The 26,999-nt window shown below is 36.5% G+C and overlaps 2 protein-coding genes across 2 annotated transcripts in view; one reads left to right on the forward strand and one right to left on the reverse strand.

Annotated features, from left to right (window-relative positions):
• Positions 1 to 210: 210 nt before the first annotated feature.
• On the forward strand, positions 211 to 25,265 carry LOC115217705 (protein cornichon homolog 1). The gene is made up of 5 exons (XM_029787460.2): positions 211 to 364; positions 16,964 to 17,032; positions 17,868 to 17,980; positions 21,149 to 21,295; positions 24,499 to 25,265. The coding sequence occupies exons 1-5, from the start codon at positions 284 to 286 to the stop codon at positions 24,524 to 24,526; spliced, it is 438 nt and encodes a 145-aa protein (XP_029643320.1). The 5' UTR covers positions 211 to 283; the 3' UTR covers positions 24,527 to 25,265.
• The window catches only part of LOC115217608, a 71,747-nt gene continuing 69,359 nt past the window's right edge, over positions 24,612 to 26,999 (reverse strand). The window contains exon 16 of the mRNA XM_029787360.2: positions 24,612 to 26,260. Coding sequence (XP_029643220.1) covers positions 26,182 to 26,260 — 79 coding nt within the window. The 3' untranslated portion in view covers positions 24,612 to 26,181. The remainder of the gene's footprint in view (positions 26,261 to 26,999) is intronic.

The raw sequence follows: 26,999 nt of genomic DNA on the forward strand, positions 1-26,999 counted from the left end.
GATAACCTAAATACTGGTAATATTATATTATCGATTAACTTTTCTTGACTGAAAAAAATCTGATTGTGTATTTAAGACAAAAATCAATTATTATTATTACTCATTATTATTATTTTCTTGCTTTTTATCAAAGTTACATTCATTCATTCGATCCGTCATTTTAATGTCGTGCCCAGTTTTCAAGAGTGACTTCCCCTTACTACAAAACTAAAAACAAAAACTTAACAAAAAGAAAAAGAACACAAAATGATAAAATAAAAAACAAATAAAAAATTTAAACGTTATGGCGTTCACATTTGCAGCATTTTGCTATATTTTAGCTCTTATTCTTACGGCTATTCTTATATTTTTCGTAATTTTCCACGTGAGTATCATACACATTGAAACATGATTTTACATAATAACTGTCGTCGCTTCTCAACGTTTTTATTTTTTTTTTTAATGTCAGTTTTCTCTTATTTAATCCACTTTCACTTAATTAAACTGTCATGGTTTCCTAGAAACTATTTTTATTTTCCTATTGCTCCTAGCTCCTTGATATCTCTCTCGTGAAGCAAGTTCTTGTTGTTTCACCATAGATGCCATTGTTTTATTTTTTTCTTTCGCTCCACTAAATCAACTGCACATAAAATACTCATTTATGTCAAAGAAAAATTTTTCCGTTTAATTAATAATCGCACACCCCTGCACTTCTACCAATTTCAATGAGCCACGAGCCCGGGCACTTTATTATACAACGGTTCTTTCACTTGAATTTTGATTTCAAATATCGCTTGTAACTAAAGACGGTACTTCCACAAAGGCCTTAGCCTCATAATGACCCTAGCGAGATATATTAATGGAAGTATTGGGTTTTAATGTATATATATGAGAATGTAAATAAAATTATCTAGTCCATATAGGGACTAACGAACATTATATATATATATATATATATATATATATATACACACACACACACACCCAGAAGTGTGCACGTATCGTTCGTTAGTGTCTATATAAACTAATATATATACATGAGTGTGTGTACGTTTATATGTATACAGTCCAGCTCATGCTAATATTGAAAGCAATTGTGAATAATGATGATGCTGAAGCATGGGTGTGTATGCATGTATAGCAAACCTGATTAGGAACAGGATTAGCCTAGATGAGGTGCAGTTAGTGTCTGTGTTTAGAGGAAATACTACCTCTGCCCTTTTCTGTTTATTATAGTCCTTCAGAGAAGTTTAAGACCAATTATCCATATGAACTCTTATATACCGTTGACTTAGTTATTATAATTTAATCTGTCAAATTTGGAGAAGAAATTCCATGTATAGAAACAAAACCAGGAATTGTGCAGCCTCAATTCTTAGTAAGGAAGAAGGACTTGCTTCCTTCGGGGTACCTTGCTCAGCATGCAGAAAAGGGCAACGCAAAAATTCATGTGGTCCACTAAGTGTAACTTATCGATACACAAGAGGTGTAGCGGGATCGGAGGAAGCTAAATAACGAAGATACACTAAATGGGCAAGTAGATACATGGGTGCAGTAAGCACTCAAACATTTGTGAAATAGTTTCTCCAAAATATCTTGATTACCTGAAAGTAATAGCCTAAGTTACTTATATGACCTAATTAGCTGTGAGGATAGGTGTTCTCAAAATATAACAATCAATGTAAGAACATACCGGAAAAAATTCAAGGAGCTATTCACTCTGTGGGTAACAAAGGGGCGAAAGTAAAGATTACGTACACACGGTGGTTAGGGTTACGGTTTTTGTTTCGCTGAAAACTGGTGGGGTACATATTCTTTACCTCCGCCAAGAAAGGATTTCTCTCTAAGGGTAAAAAGCCGATTGAATGATGAACTTAAGGAAGAAGGACAAAAAAAATTCATAATGATTGTCGACATTCCTCACTGGTAAAAACAAATCCATTGCTACAAACTCTGAAATGGTAGGGATGATGGCGGTTGGGTTTTATGTGTGTGTTATATATAATATGTGTATGTATGTATACATGTATATATATGTATGTATATATATATATATATATATATATATATGTATGTATGTATGAGTTGAGTGTAGAAATTCGGGGTGAGTACTTGATAATTATAAGCACCTGTGTATACCGTTTGGTGGTGTAGGTGGTGGAGTAAATTGATCAAAATAAAAATAAAAATAAAAACATGAGGCGAAGGATTCAGCGGTACATATGTTTCGGGCCTTTATTAGACAGATTCATAACAAATCATAATGTATGTCTGTTGCCTTCTTCAGCCGCGCACAACAGCTTCCACAAGGACATGTGTTACTTCCGAAATTCTTGGTTGGGGATGCAAATCTTCTCGTTCCCGTACGACATAATGCGGCAGCAGCATCGAATTGAATCGTCCATCTCCTTCTTCTCTCAATGTAGAATGAGGAAACTTGGATGTTGAGGTAATGTAAATAAATAAATACGTATATAGAGGTGAAGATGGAGGGGCGAGAGTTCGGGACGAGGGATAAAAATATAAAATAATATAAAATAATATAAAAATGTAGAGGATAAAGATATAAAGAGTTGTAAGGAGATGTAAAGGGGGTATAAAGAAATATAAATAAATGTAAAGGCATAATGTTGTAAAGTAAAAATAGAAATGGAAATAATAGTAAAAGAAGTAAAAGAACCTGATAAAAACATGATAAAAGTGTAAAAGAATGTAAAGATAAGGGATGTATAGAGGTCGCGGACCCAGCATGGTGGTCAGGAGATTGATAAAACTTAGTTGTAGAACTGAGATGTATATGTGTGTGTATGTATGTATATATATATGTGTATGTATGTATATGTAGGTCCCGGGTTGAGTCGGGGTTAACCACAGTAAATAAGGTACTCAATACATAGCAGGTATGTATATATATGTGTGTATGTATATATATATGTGTATATATATATATGTGTGTGTATATATATGTATGTATATATATGTATTTGTCTGTATATATATGTATATATATATATGTATGTATATATATGTATGTATTTATATATGTATTTGTGTGTATATGTATATATATGTATGTATATATATATGTATGTGTGTATATGTATGTATATATATATATATGTATGTGTGTATATATATGTATGTGTGTATATATATGTATGTGTGTGTATATATGTATGTGTATATATATGTATGTGTATATATGTATGTGTATATATGTATGTGTATATATATATGTGTATGTATATATATGTGTATGTATATATATGTGTATGTATATATGTGTATGTATATATGTGTATGTATATATGTATGTATATATATGTATGTATATGTATGTATATATATGTATGTGTATATATATATGTGTATGTATATATATATGTATGTATATATATGCATGTGTATATATGTATGTGTATATATGTATGTGTATATATGTATGTGTATGTATATATGTGTATGTATATATGTGTATGTATATATATGTAATATATATGTGTGTATATATATATATATATATGTATGTATATATATATGTGTATATATATATGTATGTATATGTATGTATATATATATGTGTATATATATATATGTATGTATATATATATATATATATATATATGTATGTATATATATACCTCTAATTTATTGTATTTAGAGGATGTGACTCACTATATTTTCTTCTTTTTTTGGAGAACCCCAACATTTCTAGGACTTCATGCAAATCTTTTGTTGCATAGCCCAGTGCCCCTATGATAACTGGTATAAATGAAAATCTGTAACCTGGCTATAAGATATGTAAATATCTCATAAATTCACCCTAGATGTTCTTCTTTTTCACAACTTTATACAAGACATTTATATCCAAGAGGCAGCTGATCTCTACAACAATGCATGATTTTTTTTCTCCTTGCTCTATCAAACAATGTCTGGCCTATTGTGTTCACACTAGGTTTTTATCTTTAGTAGAAAGTGATACTTTTAAAGATATGGATACATTCAAATTTTGGTGTACGATTGGTGTGGCCATCAAGACAATTCTTCCTATAGACAGCAGTACAAATTGTTTTGGTGACAATGTCACTAAATGCAGATATTTTTGGACAGCTGCTGATGAAGTGGATATCTTCCACATTTGTATAGCACAGTCAACATTTTCTGTCACAATGTAGAGATTTAAAGGTATTTCTTTCTCTTGTTTTTGAGAGCAAAAGCATAGCCTTCTTCATGGTATACAGTGTAGGTCCAGGACAGATTACTATTCCTATCAACATTGTCAGTATTCTTTAACATGCACCGCTGCAGGAGAAATACCTGGCCAAAGATAAACCTCTGTGCCTGGCTTTTGTTGACATGAAGAAAGCCTTTGACAGGGTACCCTGATCCCTTATCTGGTGGTCAATAAGGAAACTAGGGATAAATGAATGGTTAGTGAGAGCTGTGCAAGCCATGTACAGGGATGCTGTCTGTAAGGTGAGGGTTGGCAATGACTACAGGGAAGAATTCTGGGTGGAGGTAGGGGTCCACCAAGGTTCAGTCCTTAGCCCCCTCCTGTTTATCATAGTCCTTCAAGCAATAGCAGAGGAATTCAAGACAGGATACCCATGGGAGCTCCTCTATGCTGACGACCATGCTCTAATTGCTGAGTCACTATCAGAACTAGAGGAGAAGTTTCAAGTGTGGAAACAAGGATTAGAATTGAGGGGGCCTTAGAGTCAACCTAGCTAAAACCAAAGTCCTAATAAGTAGGAAGGCAGGCAAACCATAAGTCCCTTCAGGTAGATGGCCCTACTCGATCTGTAGAAAAGGCGTAGGTAGAAACTCTATAAGATGTACCCAGTGTAAGCTATGGACACATAAGAGGTGCAGCAATATCAAAGGAGGGCTTACTGGAAGATAGTTTTTATATGTGGTAGATGCTCAGGAGCAATAAATAACACTGAAAATGTGCAGGGAACAACTTCTGTCACATTCCAGGGAGAAAAACTAGAAGTAGTTGATAGCTTCCGTTACCTAGGTGACCAAGTCAGTAGCGGGGGAGGGTGTGATGAAAGTGTAGCTGCTAGAATAAGAATAGCCTGGGCAAAGTTCAGAGAGCTCTTACCTCTGCTGGTGACAAAGGGACTCTCACACAGAGTAAAAGGTAGACTGTATGACGCATGTGTACGAACAGCCATGCTACATTGGCAGTGAAACATGGTCATGACCTTCGAACATTAGGCCTCACCTAGGCAATGACCAGTGACCGAGACTTTTGGAAATATGCTGTGCTTGAGAAGACCCAGCAAGCCAAGTGAGACCATAACCTTGTGGCTTATGCCAGGGATGTAATCACCCCACTTATGCGTACCTTCCCTTCATTGGACACTGCTTGCGAAGAACTGTTGAGGCAAGTGAAATCGATATCGAAATCGTTGCCAGAGCGGCTAACTTGCATTTGTACTGGTGGCACGTAAAAAGCACCAATCGAGCTTGATTGTTACCAGCATCACCTTACTGGCACTTGTGCCGGTGTACAGGTGACGCATAAAAAAAAGCACCCACTGCACTCTTGGAGTGGTTGGTGTTAGGAAGGGCATCCAGCTGTAGAAACTGCCAGATCAAGATTGGAGTCTGGTGCAGCCATCTGGTTCGCCAGTCCTCAGTCAAATTGTCCAACCCATGCTAGCATGGAAAGCGGACATTAAACAATAATGATGATATGTAGACAGATGTATTAGTATAATGCTCAGGAAGTGAAAAAGGCCTATGCTGTTCCACAGAAAGATATGTATATATATATATATACATATGTATATATATGTATATATATATGTATATATATATATATATGTATATATATATATATATGTATATATATATATATATATATATATATATATATATATATATAAAACATTACGTTATATAATTAGGGTTCAGTAAAATAATTTTTTGGCTGCTATTTCTAAAAGTTCGGTGTGTGGTAAAGTAAATTATTTTACTGAACCCTAATTATATAACGTAATGTTTTAAATATACCGTAAATGGTCTTTTTACATACTGAACACTACTTGGTAAAATTGATAATTAATAATTAATTAATTTTACCCTTTTATTATTGACTATATATATATATATATATATATATATATATATAAATGGATGTGTGAATTTTTACCTTATTAACAATTAACACGGAAAAAATATCAGTGATATCTTCGAAACATGTCAGAAGTAAAAGAATTTGAATAACTGCTGCGTTTAACTCTTTTTTATTTATTTTTTATTTATGTGTGTGTGTGTATATGTATGCATGTGTATGTTTGTATATATATATGTATGTATATATATGTATGTGTATGTATATATGTATGTATATATATGTTTGTATGTATATACATATATATATGTATATGTATCTATATGTATGTATATATGTATATACATGTATATATATATATATGTATATGTATGTGTGTATATATATATATATTATGTATATGTGTGTATATATGCATGTATATATATGTATGTATATATATATATATATATGTGTGTGTGTGTATATATATATATATAGATAGAGAGAGAGAGTTGCAGTATTTCATTCCATATCCGATGCCTTTGATGAGCGTAGGGTTATACATTTGGATTGCTACCCAACACTCCCTTTTACCCCTAGTGTGAAACAGATTGGTAAGATCAGCAGTGATTGATATATAATACTGTACAGTTCAGGTGGCAAGTTGGCAGAATCGTTTGCATGCTGAGCAAAATGCTTTGCAGTATTTCGTCTGCCGCTACATTCTGAGTTCAAATTCTGCTGAGGTCAACTTTGCCTTTCATCCTTTTGGGGTTGATTAAATAAGTACCAGTTATGCACTGTGGAGGGGGGTGTCGATGTAATCGACTTAATCCCTTTGTCTGTCCTTGTTTGTCCTCTCTCTGTTTAGCCCCTTGTGGGCAATAAAGAAATATATAATTCTGTTCTGTTCATATAAGATGTGTGTATATATATATATATGTATATATAAATGATACATGTTTTTCACTCCTCCTCTCTTGCTCACGTGGCTCCCATGTGACCATTGGCCATTTTTCTTTCCTTCTCTCCATTGTAGCTGGAACAAGGAAGATGTGTTCTTGTTTGTCTCCTGTCCTAGCTTGATTTACGCATTTGCTACCACAACCTCGTTTGGGCTTAGCAGCCCTTCCTGTTTGTTTCCACTGCCCTGTTTGTGTTACCAATTTTGACCCTCTGCAAAATCCCAAATTTTATTTAATTTGCTTTGCAGGAGCAACTGTTTTATCAAAAGTGTATATTGTTGTTAAATGCTTGAAATATGTGACTATAAAAACAGCCAACAATTGATGAAGGGTCGTTCTTTATGTTGTTTCTTTTGTTTTCCATTTGTGTCTTTTGTTGTTCAAAAGAATAGTTCATGTTCCATGTACTCGTGCTTCGTATTTTTTTTTGTTGCACATGTTTTGTGATGTCTTGTGCCATATATATATATACACATATAGATGTAACTATGTACATATACGTATGTATATATGCATATATATATCTATATTATTTATATTATTATATGATTGAACACCATGCATCGTCTTCCAAGTAAGTTTTATCTATATGTATATGTATGTATATATGTAAACATATCCTGGGCAGGTCTTCTTGAGTACAGCAATGTGCCACATATCTCGGATGTTTGTCGTCTCCTTCATAAGGTTCAGCGTTTTGAGATCGTCCTTCAATACTTGGTCCCATATTATCCTGGGTCTCCATCTACCACAGCTTCCCTCCACTTTTGGCACTTTATGCAACTGTCCTCAAGCATCCACATCACATATATAAATACATAGTCATTTATATATTTAAAAGAAGAAGAAAATGGAGATTGTGAAGTTTATAATTGTTTATTATTAACAGCAAATTGGATGAAACCATCCCTTCATAAGGTTAACACAACCTCTAATTAAATTTATACACACACAATAACACACACACACATGCCAGGATATTTTAATCCCATTTTGTCTTCTATATATATGTGCATACATGTATGTATGTGTGTGTGTGTGTGTGTGTATATATATATATATATACAACACGAGATGCTGCATGAAGCTTTGTCAGTGAACAGGTCATGGTCTGGTCTCAAAGCAACGAAAATATTTCGACAAATTAAATTTAAATGTTGAAGTGAATCTAACGGTTTTGTGTGTTTCTTAAATGGCTTATAAACACCTTCCATGCTGCAATTGTTTTCGTTCCAGCACACAATCTCAGATCAAGTCACTTGCTATGCAAGTACATCTTCGTAATATATATATGTAATACTTTTTAATTGCACTCCTTTCGTAATATCCTGTCACATATATTATGGCATTTGAACCTGAAGGGTATACCCTGGCACTTGTCACTATCTATATCTCTCTCTTCCTTTACTCAACCGTTTCATATTCTGATCCCTGTTCCTTGTCAGTATGCCTTGCATTTTGCCACCATCTCCATGCTGCAGCCTCCCATTCTCTCTCTCCTTCTCTTGCACGTCCCTCAGGTTGGGCAACTGTGTATTTTCTTTGCAGTAGCACACCTGCTTCTGTCTTCATTCCTGATCTTTCTCTCTTCGGCCAGGTAACCTTGCACTTCCTCTACAACAAGACACCTGTATCTGTCTCACTATAACATTTTCATCATCACCTCCTCCAATGCCTCCTCCCCTCTTAAAAGTTTTTTTTTGTCTTGCAAGTACTTGGTGACCCTGTCAGTGCAGGTGCCACTATGGACACCCAGTTCACACTGTAAAGTGGTTGGTGTTCAGAAGGGCTTCCAGCTGTAAAAACCCTGCCAAAACTGACCTCACCTGTGCCACGTAAAAAAAACTACTTAACTTGCCTGTGTTTGTACCACATAAAAAGCACTAAGTCCACTCTGCTGAGTGGTTGGTGTTAGGAAAGGCATCCAGCTATAAAAATCCTGCCAAAACAGTCACAGAAGTCTGGTGCAGACTTTGGCCTGGCTGGCTCTTGTGGTGCCATCCCACCCATGCTAGCATGGAACACAGTTGTGAAATGATGATGATGACACACACACACACACACACATATATATATATATAGGTATTTATATACAGGAGTTGGACAAAATAATGGAATAACCTAGCATCATAGCATCATAATTTTGAAATATCTATAAAACCGTCAAAAGCTTGTTTCTTTTTGTTTTTTGATTTACTATTAGTGTTGCTTAATATGTGTTGCTAAAGTTGCTGTTTCTTTTCAGATATCATTAGAAAAAGGTAATTAAAATTCATAAGAATGACAGATCTATCGGACTTTCAAAGAGGTGCAAAATGTTTGGTGTATCAAGAAGTGCTGTCTCGAAAGTAATGTCAGCCTTTGAGAAAGAGGGAAAAACTGCCTCATCAAAACAAAACTCCAGAAGAAAACCAAAACTTTCAGATAGGGACCGTCAGACTCTTACGTGAACTGTTAGAAATGATTACAAAAGTGCAGCTCCCAAAATTACTGCAGAGCTTAATGACCACCTTGAGAACCCAGTTTCCACAAAAACTGTTCACTGGGAGCTGCACAAAGCCGGAGTTCATGGGATGGCTGCAATAAGAAAACCACTACTTCTAAAAACAAATATTGAAAAGTGTTTAGAGTGGAGTAAAAACCTACAGAATTGGTCCCTAGAGCAGTGGAAGCATGTTATTTTCTCAGACAAGCCATCCTTTACCCTATTTCTGATCACTGACTGAATATACATGTGGAGACAGCCAAAAGAAGCATTTGACCCAGACTGCCTTCCAACTGTTAAACATGGAGGAGGATCTGTGATGATCAGGGGTGAGGCTATATCTTGGAAATCTGCCGGCCCAATGGTTTCCTTTTATGGCAGAATTCATAGTTAAAACTATTTAAGCATTTTATCTGATCAAATTCATCCAATGGTCACAGAACTGTTTCCAGAGTGAAACGCAATCTTTCAGGATGATAATGCACCAATTTACACAGCTAATATTGTTAATGAATGGCATGAGGAATATTTTAGTGCAGTTGAACATCTTATCTGGCCACCACAGACCCCAAATCTCAATATTATCGAACATTTATGGTGCATTTTAGAAAAAAAAATGAGTTGATATCCTCCACCATCATCACTACAAGAACTGGAGACTGTTTTAGCTGAAGAATGGACAAGAATTATTTGGAAACAATTCAAACTTTGTATGAGTCCATACCTTGTAGAAGCCAAGCTATAATTACTGTCAAAGTCAGTCCTACCCTATATTAAAATAAATTTGTTAAAAAATTTTAGGTGTTTCCATTATTTTGTCCAACCCTTGTATATATATGTATTTATAAGTAGGAAGGCAGGCAAACCACAAATCCCTTCAAGTAGATGGCTCTGTTCGATCTGTAGAAACTGCATAAGATGTACCTGGTGTAAGCTATGGACACATAAGAGGTGCAGCAATATCAAAGGAAAGTTAACAGTGAAAGGCAGATTGTTTGATGCCTGTGTGTGAACAGCTATGCTGCATGGCAGTGAAACATGGGCTGTAACATCCAGGGACATGCATAGACTTGAAAGAAATGAAGCCAGTATGCTTCACTGGATATGCAATGTCAGGGTGCATGTTGGACAGAGTGTAAGCATCTTTAGAGAAAAGTTAGGCATACGAGGCATCAGATGTGGTGTGCAAGAGAGCTGACTGCACTGGTATGGTTATGTGATGCATATAGAAAAGGATAGCTGTGTAAAGAAATGCTGATCTCTAATTGTGGAGGGAACCTGTAGTAGAGGTAGATCCAGGAAGACATGGAACAAGGTGGTGAAGCATGATCTTTGAACTTTGAGCCTCTCAGAGGCAATGTCTAGTGACTGAGACTTTTGGTGATGTGCTGTGCTTGAGAGGACCCATCAAGCCAAGTGCACGCGTGCAAGTAGCATGTAAAGAACACCTTTTGAGCATTGGGCTTCATGGAGGCAGAGTGGCTGAGTTCGTTTCGAGTGTTGGATCTCACGGAGGCAATGACTGAGATCTTTGGCTTTATGATATGCTTGAGAAAAATCATAGTTGTGTCAGATACTGGTATCATAGAAATTGGCATGTAAAAGCACCCCAGTGTCATGCAAATGGCACCCATACTGGTGACATGTAAAAGCACATATTACACTCTCAAATTGGTTGGCGTTAGGAAGGGCATCTAGCCATAGAAGTCTGGAGTCTGGTGTAGCCTTCCAGTGTGCCAGCCCAGTCAAACCATCCAACCCATTCCAACATGGACAACAGATGTTAAATGATGATGATGATGATATATATATATATATATATATATATATATATATATATATATATATATGTATTTATATATATGTACGTGTGTGTATGTGTATATATGCCACACATCTCAGTCATTGGTCATCTCCTTCATAAGGTTCAGCGTTTTGAGATCAGCTTTCAATACTTGGTCTCATATCATCCTGGGTCTCTCTCTACCACACAGGCATCAAACAATCTGCCTTTCACTCTGAGAGAGAGGCCTTTGTTTCCAGCAGGAGTAGGAGCTCTCTGAACTTTGCCCAGCCTAATCTTATTCTCACAGCTATGCTCTCAGAACATTCACCTCCACTACTAACTTGGTTACCTAGATAACAGAAGCTATCTGCTAGCCCTAGGTTGCTCCCCTGGCAGTTGATATATATATATAATATATATATATATATATATATATATATATAAATGATATATGTATTTATATATGTGATGTGGCTGCATGTAGACAGTTGCATAATGAAGTGCCAATCATTTAAAGTGGAGGGAAGTTGTGGTAGAAGGAGACCCAGGATGATATGGGACCAAATATCAAAGGATGATCTCAAAATGCTGAACCTTATGAAGGAGATGACAACCAACCAAGATGTGTGGCACATTGCTGTCCTCAAGAAAACCTGCTTACTACAACAGAATTGAGATCCTAAAACCAAGGTGCCATGTAAAAAGCATTGGTGTGGGTGCTGGTGCCATGTAAAATGTGCCAGGTACACTCTGTGGAATGGTTGGTGTTAGGAAGAGCATCCAGCCATAGAAACGAAGCCAAAACAGGCTATAGAACCTGGTGTGGTTGCTGCCCTTGCGAGTTCCTGTCAAGCCATCCAACCCATGCCAGCTTGGAAAACAGACATTAAATAATGATGATGATGATATATATACTAGCATAGCTTAATTGGATGGTATTTGGTGCAGGAATTTTATGGGCAGATGCTCTTCCTGTCACAAGCTCTTTTTTGTTTAGCAAGTATGGAATTTTTTTTTTATTCCAAGGCAATTTGAAAGTGCAAAGTTTAATGGAAGTTTAACATGTACAAATATGTCCTTGTTTAACATCCATTTGCTTCCCCCACAATACTCATCTCTATCTCTCTGACTTGAAATGAGACAATGCATGCCTGTATGGAAAGTGAATGTAAAAATGATGATGATGAAGGGGATGTATGTATCAGTTGTTAATTTTACACCCATTTTTCTTTTCTATCATTGGTTGCTGAAAAATTTATTATAGAAACCTTATTTTACAGTAGACACCCTTCCTATTATTAGCCATTATCTGTTTTTCAAGTGAGGCATTTTATTCTAGTCACCTTCAAAAGTTCAAAGCAAAGAACTACTGCAAGATTTGTAAACATGGCATGTTAACATAATGCCAATGTTTTGCTTAAATGGTTTCTCAAAAAAAAAAATATAATGCCAAGCATATTCTGATACACACACACACATAGGGTAATCTGGGGGTAAACCCAATGCAAAAGTCCTGGATTACTCTGCTATCCCCAAGGCATGTGAAGTGCCACCTTCCAGTTTCTTTCCTCCTTAGAAAAGCATACTCAGAATAGATCCATTCAGCCTCACCATATTGCCACTTTTGTCCACTTTTTGATAAACACATAAGAAGGCAGTACCTCCTTCCCTACCCTCACCTTCTTTTTTAGATGATATTTGAAGAAATTAATGAGAATTTAGCCAGATAGGAAAGTGCCTGTCTTCAAACCATTCAGACAAGTTCACCACACAGCCTCTTTTACCACAGCATTTTTGGGGGGTGGGGGTGGAGGTAATGGGGTTAGTTGATTATGCCACCCTCAGTGCTTAAATGGCATTGATTTTATCAACCCTGGAAGGCTGAAAGGCAAAGTTAACCTTGCTGGAATTTGAAACCAGAAGGAATGCTGTATTGCATTTTTGTAATGGTTCTGCCAGCTTGCTGCCCTCCTCCTCCTACTACAATTACCACCACCACCACCACTGCCACTACCATCACCACTACCACCACCACTACTATTACTAGTAATAGTAGAAGACAGTGTTTCTTTAAAAATCTTATATACTTTGACAGCTTTTTTTATCTTTCTTAACACTCGCAACACAGTCCAAACATACATCTTAACACTTACATACAGTCCAAACATACAACATCCACATGGTAGAGTGCACATACGTGCACTCTACACATACACTTATCAGAGTGCACACAACACACACAGTTTCAGTGAGTTAAACTTAATCTTACTTAATTAAGAAATTATTGATATGCTATTTTTAGTCTGACTGTATGCTTTAGTTATTTAATTTTGCAGTAACTCACCTCTTTATTTCTTAATCTCTTCAGCTTATCAATGCTGTCATCTTGACTATTCTCTTTTATCCTTCCCTTTTTTAATTCTAATTATCATTGCTTTCTTTATCCAAGTCTTAATAAAGAATGTTTTGCTTTCAGCTATATCTTGTTGATTCTTAGCTAGTGTTTTCAGCTATATCTTTATTGATTCTTAGCTAGTGTTAGTGTTTGTTATTGGGGAACTTACTGGTACTAATTAGGACAGGTGTTAAGAGTATAGTAATTGCTTGGCTGTTGTTGCTAATCCCAGTTAGTCCATAGTCAGCAAACCTATGATCAAAGCTGTTCACACAATGTATCAAGGACTATATTTATACAATGTTTTTTTCTTTTTTTTTAATATGATAGGGTTTAGTTTAACCTTTTCAGAGGCAAATAATTTTTTAAATCCTTGTGATATGGGCAAATAATTTGCTGGCATAGGCATGGCTGTGTAGTAAGAAGCTTGCTTCCCAACCACATGGTTCATGGTTCAGTCTCACTGTGCAGCACCTTGGACAAGTGTTTTCTAGTATAGCCTTGTGAGTGGATATGTTCTGTGTGCGTATATTTTTGTGTTTGTGCTTGTTCCCTGCCATTGGTAGATGGAAACTGAAAGAAGTTGATTGTATGTCTTTGTGCTTACTCCCACCCCCATTTCCTTCCCCACACCGCTTGAAAACCGGTTTTGGTTTGTTTGTTTCCTCATAACTTAGCAGTTCAGTAAAAAGAGACTGATAGAATAAGTACCAAAATGACAAAAGAATTAGTACTGGGGTCAATTTGTTTGACTAAACCCTGCAAATGGTGCCCCAACATAGCTGCAGTCTAATGGCAAACCAGTAAAAGACAAAATATAAAAACATTGTATCTTTAGACAAGTCATTTAATCATATATAGAAGCAAATACGATAATTTGCTCAGTTATTGCATGTCATAATACAATACCATGTAGAAAACAAGATTATGATTCAACTTGTAGATTGAATCCTAATCTTGTAAGTCACATTTTGGCTCCAACTGGCTATCTGAGACATGGAAAAAGTGTAGAATGAGCTTGGAGGTTGCCTTCTGCAACCAGAACAATATGCGCCATTTGGTACTACCATTTTGTTTTTGAGCATTTAAATCTATAGATATACAATTCTAAAAACATAGGTGGTACAAAGCTTGCTTCCCAACCATATGGTTCTAGATTCAATCTTGCTGTACAGCATCTTGGCTGAGTATCTTCTGCTATATCTATTGGCTGACCAAAACCTTGTGAGTAGATTTTGTAGATGGAAACTGAAAGAAGTCCATCATATACATGCATACATACATACATCTGAGACCCACTTCGGTCACAACACAGATCATGGGATTGCACCTAGAAAGTTACCCTCCCAGGCAAGGTTGTTTAATGGAAGACCAGCAGTCACCCATGCATACCAGCCTCCCCTCTCCATGCCACCAATGTTATCCAACGGAAAGGCAAAGGCCGATACAGCTTGGCACCAGTGATGTCGCAACTCACTTCTACAGCTGAGTGAACTGGAGCAATGTGAAATAAAGTGTCTTGCTCAAGAACACAACATGCAGCCCGGTCCGGGATTCAAGCTCACAACCTCACGATCGTGATCATTTTTGGTTAGGCATAATCTATAAGAGCGTTTCTCAACCTTATCATTTCGGGTCCCCTGTTTTGATTGGAGCCTCCAGCTGTATGAAAATTTCCTGACTCCCATCTTCCCTTGTCAGAAAACAGCTTCAGGAGTTGTGAAGAATGAACTTGTATGTAGTCTGTTTCTGAGAGCTATTCTATTGGATCTCTGTCTAATCATTAAAACATTGGACGATCTATCGATATGGGAAAACACGACTGTCACTTACAAACCACTTATAAACCACATGTTTTTATTTACATTTTTGAAGATGATTGTTGGTTTCCGTAAAAAAAATTTATTTTGTTAATATGGGGCTGGGTGGAAAGGGGATCTTTTGAAGTTGGCGAGAAAGCAAAAGTGACAGAGAGAGCGCATTTGTATGAGTGAAGTTCTTTTGAATTTGGCGTGAAGCGGAAGAATTGATGTGTGTGCGTGCATGTGTGTGTGTGTGTGAGAAAGAGAGAGAATGTGTTTGATGGGGTGTGTGAGATAGCATGTTTGGTGTGTATGTGAATTGCTTTTGTTAGTGTGTGAAGAGACAGAGAGAGTAATATTGCTGGTGTGTGTATGTGAGAGAGAGAGAGAGAGAGATAACTGAAATTTTTTATTCACTTTTTGTAGTGAGTGAATATGTGAGTGATTGACAGAGAAAAAGCGAGAGAGTGAGAGAGAGAGGTTATGTATGTATGTATGTATGAATGGCTTCAGTGAGACACGCACACAGGTTGTTATGTATGTATGTATGTATCTATGTATCTCTGAGAGAGATTTAACTGAAATTTTGTTATTCACTTTTTGTAGTGAGTGAATGTGTGAGTGACTGACAGAAAAAGTGAGAGAGGTTATGTATGTATGTATGTATGAATGGCTGGCTGGTTGCCCACCCATGCCATTTCCGCTCTACCAATCACTCTTTGCAACACCTGTCTGTGTTCAGATTGTCCTTGCACAGGGGCCATCTAGACTCCCGTTTGCACCATGAACAGGGATTCATCTTCTCTCTCTGCTCCTTTGCGCCACATGGGCTCAACTCTCCTCCCCTCGACTCTCTTGCTCCAACTCCTACTTCTTCTCGTCATTCCTACTTTCCCTTCACTCCTACCCACCTTCTCCCTCCACTTTCATCATCACCCCACCCCTACACAATCCAACCCCACCTTCCCTATCCATCCCATCTCACGCCACTCCTACACCCACTTCCATATACCCCACCCTCTTCCTACCCACATACCCCACCTCTACCTTGCTTTCCGCATTCTCACCCCACGCACACACTAGCACTGACTACTTTCCAGTCCCACATCCACACACACACATCAAGGTCACCAGCCCTCTTCCACATACATACTCTTATACACACGTATGCGTACCTTCGTTTTGGGATCACCACTACTTTATTATCTCCCCTTTCTTCCTAGCTCTCCTGTGTGATCCCTCTGTTCCGCATTTGCCATGATAGATTGCTAGCCATTACACATTCTTTATTTTCTCTCCTTGTTTCTTTCTGTGGAAGAGCGTAGGCTCAAAACGTGAAAGACTTTTTCACTTCCTGAGCGTTAAATTAATACATCTGTTTGTTGCCTACACCACCTTTCTTCGTATTTTGTTTTTTCGTGAATTTTCCCTATATATACACACACCAAGATATTACATATTTAGTTTTCCTTATTTTGTTACAGATCATAGCATTTGATGAACTGAAAACAGAGTATAAAAATCCTATAGACCAATGCAACAGTTTGAATCCAGTAAGTATCTTTTGAATTTTGGATAGGTTTGAATTGTAGCTTGCTTCATTTGCATAATGGACTAATTAAAGTGTCAATCTTGCAGAAATTTTAGACTGCCAACCTTGATATTATTTAGCAAGTGTGGTTGTGTATCTATGTAATTTGGGTTTCACCTCCCTGTTTTTCTGCTGTAGTCTTGGGTTGATTACTGTCTTGTGAGTCAAATTTTGTTGGTGGAAACTATACAGAAGCCCGTGTGTGTGTGTGTGTGTGTGTTACATCTTCATTCTATGCCTGCTTTTCATGCTGACATTGGGTTGATGGTTCTACAGGATCTGATGTGTCAGATGCCACCATTTTGCTCCAGTCTCTGTTTTGAAATAGTTTCTATAGCTGGATGCTTTCCTCTATGCATATTTGTGTGTGTGTGTGTGTGTGATTGGTCGGGGCTCTGCATGTCTTTAGTTGACACTATTTCTGCTGTGATAATGTTTCTATCTCCCAAAGACAAATGACTGGCAGCAATTTGATGCAAAGATCTGAAATAAAACATGTTACTTGAAATGCAAGTAATGGTTGTCATCAGGAAGGGTAGCATCAAGCTATAGAATAATGCTTCAAAATGTTTAACCCAATCCATGGTAGCATGGCAAAAAACTGATGTAAACTTGATGGTGATGATGATGACGGTGATAGTGGTAGTGACATAGACATGAGGCATCTACTGTTAGCAGGTAAAAAGCAGGGTTTTTAAAAACATATTTTGTAATGAAATATGCAAGAAATGTCAACCATATCAAGGAACCAAATTTAAATGACTTACAATAATCATATTTCTGTTTCACTTTTACAGTTGGTTCTTCCTGAATACCTCTTGCATATAATATTTAACCTGTTGTTTTTATTTGCTGGAGAATGGTTGTCTTTGATTCTAAATATGCCACTCATTGCATACCATGTACGCAGGTAAGTACCAGTTGTTATTAATATAATTGGGTTCACATTTGAGCTGATGTTTAATAAAAGCATGGCAATATAAAAAAATAACTATTAACTGTATTATGACCAAGGTGTGTCTGTGTGGTAAGAAGCTTGCTTCCTAACCACATGGTATTGGGTTCAGTCCCACTGCATGGCACCTTGGGCAAGTGTCTTCTACTATAGCCTCAGGCCAACCAAAGCCTTGTGAGTGGATTTGGTATATATATATATATATATATATATATATATAGTTTAAATTTACAAAAATAAAAGATGGAGACAGGTGTAGGAACAACAAGTAGGTGTATTAGTTTACTGTTCAGGAAGAATGAAAAAGTCTTTTATGTTTTGAGCGCCTATGCTCTTTCGACAGAAAGGATTAAGAAGGAAGAAAATGGAGAGAGAATGAAAAAGACAGAGAAAAGCATACAGAGTTCAATGGTCCAACGTGGCGAAATGACTGGAATAAAGAGGCTGAATGAAAGGGAGATATGAATAATAATGATAACAGTAACAGTGACCCCAAAGAACTAAGGTGTGCAAGCGCATGTGTGTATGTAAGAATGGTGTGTATGTGTGAATGGGGGCGAGTGTGTGTATGGATGTGTGTACCTGTGTGAGGCTGTGTGTGTGTGTGTGTTATGTGTAGCAGTTGATGTGTGCTTGTTCAGTTGGTGTGTGTAACCAAATAGTGTATATGTGTATAGTGTATGTTTGTGAGTGAAAGTTATGTGTTGTGTGTGTGTATATATTGTCTGTGTTCAGGTATTATGTGCTTGTATGAGTATGGGAGTGTGCATGATTGTGTGTGGTATGTGTACTGAGTTAAAGAGTGTGTGGGACTGCTCATATTGTGGTATGTGTGGTGACACTATTGAAGATTATGTGTGGTTTGGGTACTGAGAAGTGTTTAGTGCTAGTGTATGGAGTGGGAAGGTGTTTGTGGGTGTGTGTGTGTAATGATGTGTGAAGTGAGTAATGCATTGAACAGTGTGAATGGGTGTTTGTATAGTTGTGTGTGTGTATGTGGTGAGGGTACTGAGGTAGGTGTGCAAGTATGTAGGTAGAGTGGGTGCAATTGTATGTGGGAATCCGTGTGGGGTTGGTGTCAGATGAAGAGAGTGAGTTGAGCCCATATGGCGCAAAGGAACAAAGAGAAAAAATTAATTCTTGTTCACGGTGATGGCAGGAGTCTAGATAGCCCTTGTGCAGAGACATTCAGAACACAGACACATGTTGTAGTGAATGTATGGTAGAGTGGAAGGAGTGTGAGACTGGGGTGTCATTGCTAAGTCTGATGTCTCGGAGATGTTCCACGAACTGGTCAGCCAAGCAACACCCCATTTAACCAATGTACAGGGAAGGACAGAGAGAGCAGAAGGTGCAGTAAATAACATTACTGGAGGTGCATATAAAGGAGTCAGTGACATGATAAGGATGGTGATGGGTGCCAGTGAAGATGATGGTGTTGGAGAGGTAGGGACAGGTTTGACAGCATGGGTGAGAGCAGGGGAATGAGCCAGGTTGGGAAGGAGGGGTGGGAAAAAACTGTGGACCAGGAGATCATGCAGGTTATGGGCTCATTTGAAGGAAGGAAGCAGTAGGTTAGGGAAGATGTGCAGGGTGGAGGAATTGGACTGGAACCGCCAGAAGGCTTGGAGAAAGGTGTGATGGAGGGGTGATAGGTGAGGGGAAATGGGATATGGGTAAGGGTGGGGCAGGTGTGAGGAGAAAGAGCAGAAGCACAGTCCACAGATCATACCCTTGCAAGGGCAGTGTGGATAATGGTGAGGCGATATCCATGTAGGATGAAGTGGCAAGCCATGAGTTGAGACTGAGTTTCAAAGTCATGGTCATCACTGCAGTCTGCATAGACAGAGGAATTGAGAGGAGGGGATAGAGACTTTGATGACCCAATATATATATAAATATACAGGCTTCTTTTTCAGTTTCCATCTACCAAATCCGCTCACAATGCTTTGGTTGGCCCAAGGCTATAGTAGAAGTCACTCACCCGGAACCATGTGGTTGGGAAGCAAGTTTCTTACCATACAGCCACAAAAGATGCGTTGAAAGGGAGTGGAGTTTATGAGGACTTCAAGTTATAAAGTTAATGATGAGTGATAGTAAAGCTGGTGCAAAACAAGAGTTAGTTTGAATAAGATGCATTCAAGAATAGTCTCCTGTTGGAGAGGAAACTACAGGTGTTGCTAATTAGTTCTTAGCTTTGAGTAGATACCTTTGTCTTATAGTTGATCTAAGAGACACTTTTAACCCTTTAGCATTCAGATTATTCTGCCAAAAGTAATGCTTTGAATTAATCAAGTATTGTCTTCTAGCTTTGAGATTGTTTATTATTAGAAGGACATTGTAGGATAGGTGTGAGAGGCTGCATCTGAACATAAAACAGAATATTGAGCCAGAAATGGCTGATTTCAAAGCTAGAGTGTTAAGCCTTGAAGGTATTGACAAAGTTAGGTATATATGAATGACCCTGAGAGCAGTTTAGACCATTTATGAAGTTGTTGAAAGCTGGAATCTTCAATCAATTCAGTCAAGAATTGAGACAAAAGACTTCGTTCTCAATTCTGATTTATTGACCATAATCCTTAAAATCAATCAAACAAAAGCCAGCATCGTAATTCCTAACCCTTAGAACCCATGAGTATACTTCAGCAGGTGTAATTTTATTTGGCTGTACTCCTGGAAGATGCAAAAGAGGGCAGTCACATAGTTTTGTGTTTACTGCTTGTTAATTGACAGAAACATTATTTTCAACCAGAAAAGCACAAACCCATGTGACCACCTGTTTTTGCATCTTCCAAGGATTATAATCAAATGAAATCACCCACTCAATTGTACTCTTGGGCTCAAAGGTTTAATGTGGAATATGTCAACTAACAGCTTAAATTTTGAACATTTGAAGAGTAAGGTTATGAAAAAGACCTAAAGATGAATATGCTCACAACCATTGGCAAAGAACATTGAATTGTATGTTAGTGAAGTCGAAGTTTTAGAAGAATGTTGCACAGATTTATTATTGGAAGAAATTGTTGTTTAGGATTTATTAAACAAACTTAAGGTTAAATAGATTCCAACCACAACCAGTCTCATGATTCTTTTTTTAATTTTATTTATGTATTTTTTTTCCAGATATTTGACCCGTCCATCATACATGACTGGACATGGGTTATATGATCCAACAACAATCATGAATGCTGATGAACTATCTCGTGCCATGAAAGAAGGATGGGTTAAAATGGCCTTCTACTTGCTGTCATTTTTTTATTATTTATACAGGTAAGAAACAACAAAACAAAAACATGCAAAACTTACTAATAATATTTTTCAAACTTTGGTACAATTGCTAGAACATCAGAAAAAAACATCTCTCAGTATTTATTTACATTTTCTTTTTTTATGTAAGTGCTGACCACTTAAAGTGAAAGGAAGTCGTGGAAGAGGGAGACCCAGGAAGACATGGGATGAAATATTGAAGGCTGATCTCAAAACGCTGAACTTTTTGAAGGAGATGACAGAGGACTGAGATATGTGGTGCATTGCTGTACTTGAGAAAACCCATCCACTACAACAGAATTGGGATCCTAAAACCAAGGTGCCATGTAAAAAGCATTGGTGTGGGTACTGCTGCTACTTAAAAGGCACTGGTGATGGTTCCACATAAAAAGCACCCATTATACTCTGTGGAGTGGTTGGTGTTAGGAAGGGCATCCAGCCAAAGAAACCAAGCTTAAACAGACGATGGGACCTGGTGCAGCACCTGGCCTTGCCAGTTCCCATCTAGCTGTCCAACCCATGTGAGCATGGAAAATGGATGTTAAATGTTGAATGTTGTTATTCCAACTTTACTGGTCATCTTTCTGGGAGTGGATTAAATAAAGTTACTTAAGTAGCAGAGCTGATTTAATCCACTTTCCCATATGCCCATATTTGTACCAATATTAGAAATATTTTTCATGCATGATATATACAGCACAGCTGTGTGGTAAGAAGCTTGCTTCCTAACCACATGGTTCCGGGTTCAGTCCCAATGAGTGGCACCTTGAGTAAGTTTCTCCTAGTATAGCCTCAGGTGGACCAAAGCTTTATAAGTGGATTTGCTAGACGGAAACTAAAAGAAGCCCATCATATATGTGTGTTTGTGTCTGTTTGTCCCCTACCACTACTTGCCAACTAGTGTTGGTGTGTTTATATCCCTATAACTTAGCAGTTCAGCAAAAAGAAATAAGTACTAGGGTTGATTCATTGGACTGGAAACTCTTCAAGGCGGTGCCTCAGCATGCCTGTAGTCTAATGACTGAATGAAGTAAAAGATAGAAAATATATATATACTAGCAGTATCGCCCGGCGTTGCTCGGGTTTGTTTCGACCCGCTGGAATTGTAATTTTGAAAAGTAAAAATTTTGTGAACATTTTTCTGGTCGAAATATACCGAAAAGTGGCGACACAGCAGTGAAAAAATCGTAAAAAATAGGGATTTTCATAGAAAAAAGCAGCTTTTTGATGTAAATAATTTTTGGTGTTAACATGGTCCGATTTGAATTTTATGTTCTACGGAAGGAAGAGCAACCCTTCTATCATACTCTCAATTTTGGTCAACTTGCGCCGCAGGGTCTCGGAGGAGATAGTGTTAGTTGAAGATTACCAAACGTGGCGCACACAGACAACTTCAGCTTTATATAGAGATAACACACACACATTAATACACATACATAGACACACACACACATGTATGTATGGATGTATATATGTACATCTGTCCACTTCTTGCAATATTTTTATCCTTCACTTCCTACACACACACACACGTGCACGCACACACACACCTTCTTAGCTTACAATTTCTTTCTGTCAACAATTGACAACAGAAGTACGCTCGCCAATTAATACTACCAAAATTTAACGACAGAAAGTAAATTAAAAACCAATTTACCTTTTCTGTATCGTTATGGCAATCCGACCGTCGGTGTGTTTTTGCAAATGTGTTCGAAGTGAGTTGTGTTTGGCGCCTTTTTTACTAATAACAAACACATGTGTGTTTGTATGTAGTTGTTTGATATGTATGTGTATGTGTGTGTGTGAGGAATGGCAAACCAGATAGATAGCGCGCGAAGTTCTTTTGAAGTTTGCGCTCCGCTTGTGTGTGTGCGTGCTTTAGGTACACAGCACAACATTACTCTCTCTGTCTCTTTACACACACTAACAAAAGCACTTCACTTAACACACCACACTTTCTGTGTCGCACACCCCATCAAACACACACACACATGTACATCAATGCTTTCGGAGTGAAATGTTAAAATATTGAGTTTTCTCGAATTTTGTCTTAATTGGGGGTGAAATTGAAAGAAATTTTGTATGGCATGACCGAATGGAAGTACTTGTAAAAATCATAGGTAAGCTGTAATTGAAGAAATTGTGTGAGGAGTAAATCGTTATGTATTTATTTGTTTCTGTTTGCTGTTTTTTTTTTTTGAGTAGTGGTTTAAGGTACACTTCTCTCGTTTTATAGAAATAGTTTCACTTTAATCGTTGCACACTTGCAAAGAGAAAGGAGTAGAAATTAGGGTGATAGCGTGAGTGAAGCAGATCGCTCCGTTTTTGTGTGTGTGTGTGCGTGTGCTGTAGCTCACACTAAGAAAAGCACTTGACTTACACACCACAATGTGAGTTTTCTCTAAATTTTGCTTAATTGGGGTTGAAATTTTAAAAACTGGACCTGGCACGACCCGATTTATTCTACTCTTAAAAATGCTTGGTAAATTGTAATTGAAGAAATCCTATATTGTAGATTTCTATAAGAGACAAAGGGAGGCAGATAAAATCTGCCTTTTATAATAAGAGATATATATATATACGGTATGAGAGGTATTGGTGTCAAGAAAACCCAAAGGTAATGCTAAGTGCTATGGACAGACTATAGTTAAGCTCCAGGTTCAGTAATGATACGAACGAGGAGTCCAAAGTAGGTTGTGTATTAGCAAGCCTATTTATAAAAATTGACAGAATGAGATAAAAAATCCAAGGCTGTGAATAGTTTTCAGAACATTTGTAAAGAAAAGGTTTTACAGCTGTTTCTGGGATATAACCTAGCTTGTCATAAATAGCTAAAAGGGTGGTTTCACATCATAAACTGTTCAATCTATGTACACCACCATAGAAAGGTAAATGTATTCTCTCAAAGTACCTACATGTAGAGCAGTGTGTAGGTTGATTGAAAGTTAACTGCCTTGACCAAACATAATGCATTATTAGTGACAATAGAAATCACCAAAGTTAGTTTTCCAGGTAATATACTAGTGTGACGGAAAATGTGTCATTATAAAATATACATAACAGAATCTATTAAAATTTCACCCAGCTTTTATGCTATCATAAAAAAACAACAAAAAATGTATATAGAGCAGTAATTATATTTCCTGAAAAAACTGATGATTGATAAAGATTGCTAATCTTAAGTTCCTATTTTCTTTTTTTTACAGTATGATCTATGTATTGGTATCTTCATGAAGAACAGAAAAGCATACCTATCAGGCCCACACAGAAATAGTGGCAAAATTGTGATGAAAAAGTGCATACTTCCCAGCGTGTTACCTTTTTTTTGTTTTCAATTCCTTATTCACCTCAGTTTTATTTTTCACCCTTGAAATTTCTTTCTCTTCAAATATCTAAGTTAAGTTATTCTGCTCTGCATTGATTTAATTCTCTTAAAATATGGCTGTCAACATTTAGCATATTTTGATATTTATTTGAACATAATGCAATAGGTGAAAAATGAGGAATTTTTTTTTGATTTTATTAACATTTCACAAGTTTCTACCACCATCAAGAACAAATAATTAAATGAAGTATCCCTAACCCTCTTCCAAAACAAGGCAGATGAATGATCTAAAAGTAACGTTTTATAAAATCTTCAAGATGATATGGTTATTTTTAAGATGTAGACATTGTTGGATTTTTATCTGTAATAATCTGACATTGTTGCAAGAATGATAGCTTTAGCATAAAAAGAAAAAAAATGCTAAATATCTTTGGACATTGGTACAATTTCACTTTCATTTTGAAGAAAATCACATTGCTAAAATGATGCTGAATTGGAAAAGCACTAAAACATCTGGGGAAGTTATTAATATTCTTTCAATATCCCTCAAGGCATAAAGAAAAGAAAATAGTAAAACTCTCCTGTCCATTTTGTACTAATATGTTTTCTTGTCCTAATTTAAAACATTAAAATTATTCATTAATAATAGCTGATTTTTGTGTTTGCTATTTTTGTACACTTTTTACTAATACACTTTCTCCTTCATGAAAAATTATTCAGTGAAAATTTAGATTTAACTCAAATGAGATTCTACTTCATCTTGAAGTTAAAATTAATGACCCAAAAGAATTGATAATTTGTAGTGCCTGATATTTGATTTCTAGAAAGCTCTTTTTTTCTTCTATTTTCTAACTTGCAATTCAACAAGTTGATCTCATTACCTAGATCAATAAACCTATGGTAAAGATTTAAAAAATGCAGTATTAATATTTGTTCAGTTTAACTATTCTTGCTACATTTAAACTAATCATCCAGCCCAGAAAGCCCATGAACAATACAGCATTGAAAATATGATCAAAGAGATAAAGAAAAATTAAGAAAACAACACACGCTTTTGTATTTCTTTTTTTTATATTTGCACTTATTTTATTTATATTTAAAATTTCCAAGCCATTGAGATATATATAGTTTTGAAAAAACAAGTATTTGCATAATTTATAGCAAATTTTTTTTATAAATGCTCATTATCTAGTAAGAAGGGATCTAGCAGATTTTCCTGTTTGTCTGACTAAGACAAATTAATGTAATCTTCAACATGGTAATGTTTACAGTAGGATATGCTTAAATTGCAATTTGAAACAAACCACTATGTCACATTGTGGCTCATAATTAATGGCAGCTGAATCTACCAAAATTAATGTTATGACATATTTATCATAGATATGAAATTTACATGTTCATTTTAGTATGTATGCAACTTATTAATTCTTTAAAATTTCTATAATTTTTTCCCCTTTTATGTGGCTCATAATCAACAGCAGATGAATATACCAAAATTTATATATGTAATTACACAACTATCATTAATCGTAATTACACATTAATTTAGTAATTGTGCAAATTATTAATTATTGGATGACATTTTCCTTTTAAGTGCTTCTAAACTTGACTTGAAAATTTTTTTCTGGATCTCTTGATTCAGTCTGCAAAAATAATGTAAAATTTAATTATAAACTGAAGAAATGAAAACTTACATCAAATTAAAAGGTTAAATCATTAATGATAGTTAATATTATAGTTATTCCATAGGGAAATGTTGCTAATCCCCAACTTACTTAATATCACCTTCTCAGCAAAGTTGAGCACTTTATACTTAAATACAGTTCATCATCTGGTACTGTCAGTAGTAGGCCAGCGCTCATTGCTCTTTCAGGTCATTCAGGAGTGGAAGTAGGTTATAGTTATCTTCCAAGCTGAAAGCTTGCAAAAGAGTGCTCTTTGTTGAAAATAATGTAAGGCCAAGGAATAATTTAACTGGGTGAGGAATTCAATCTACCATCTTAAAACTGTCCATCTGATGGGTTTCCACAGTTTCCATCTACCAAACTTCACATACACAACTTTGGTTGACCTGCAGTTATAGAAGATGCTTAGCTAAAGTGCCATGCATTTGGGTTGGACCTGAAACCATGTAGTTGTTTACTAATAGAACTTCTTAGCAACTACTCTTCTTCAGGTCATCATCAACATCCACTTTTCCATACTTGAATGGGCCAGACACAATTCCTGTCACCAATCCTCACCTATTTCCAAGCTAGGTTAATATTAACCCATGGCCAAGCATTGTGCAATGTCAAGAAAAAAGACATGCACACACACAGAGACATTGGTCTTTTTTTCAGTTTTCATCTACCAAATCCACTCACAAGAGTTTGGTTGACA

Source organism: Octopus sinensis, linkage group LG11, assembly GCF_006345805.1.
Source record: "Octopus sinensis linkage group LG11, ASM634580v1, whole genome shotgun sequence".
In the NCBI taxonomy this organism is placed as follows: domain Eukaryota; kingdom Metazoa; phylum Mollusca; class Cephalopoda; order Octopoda; family Octopodidae; genus Octopus; species Octopus sinensis.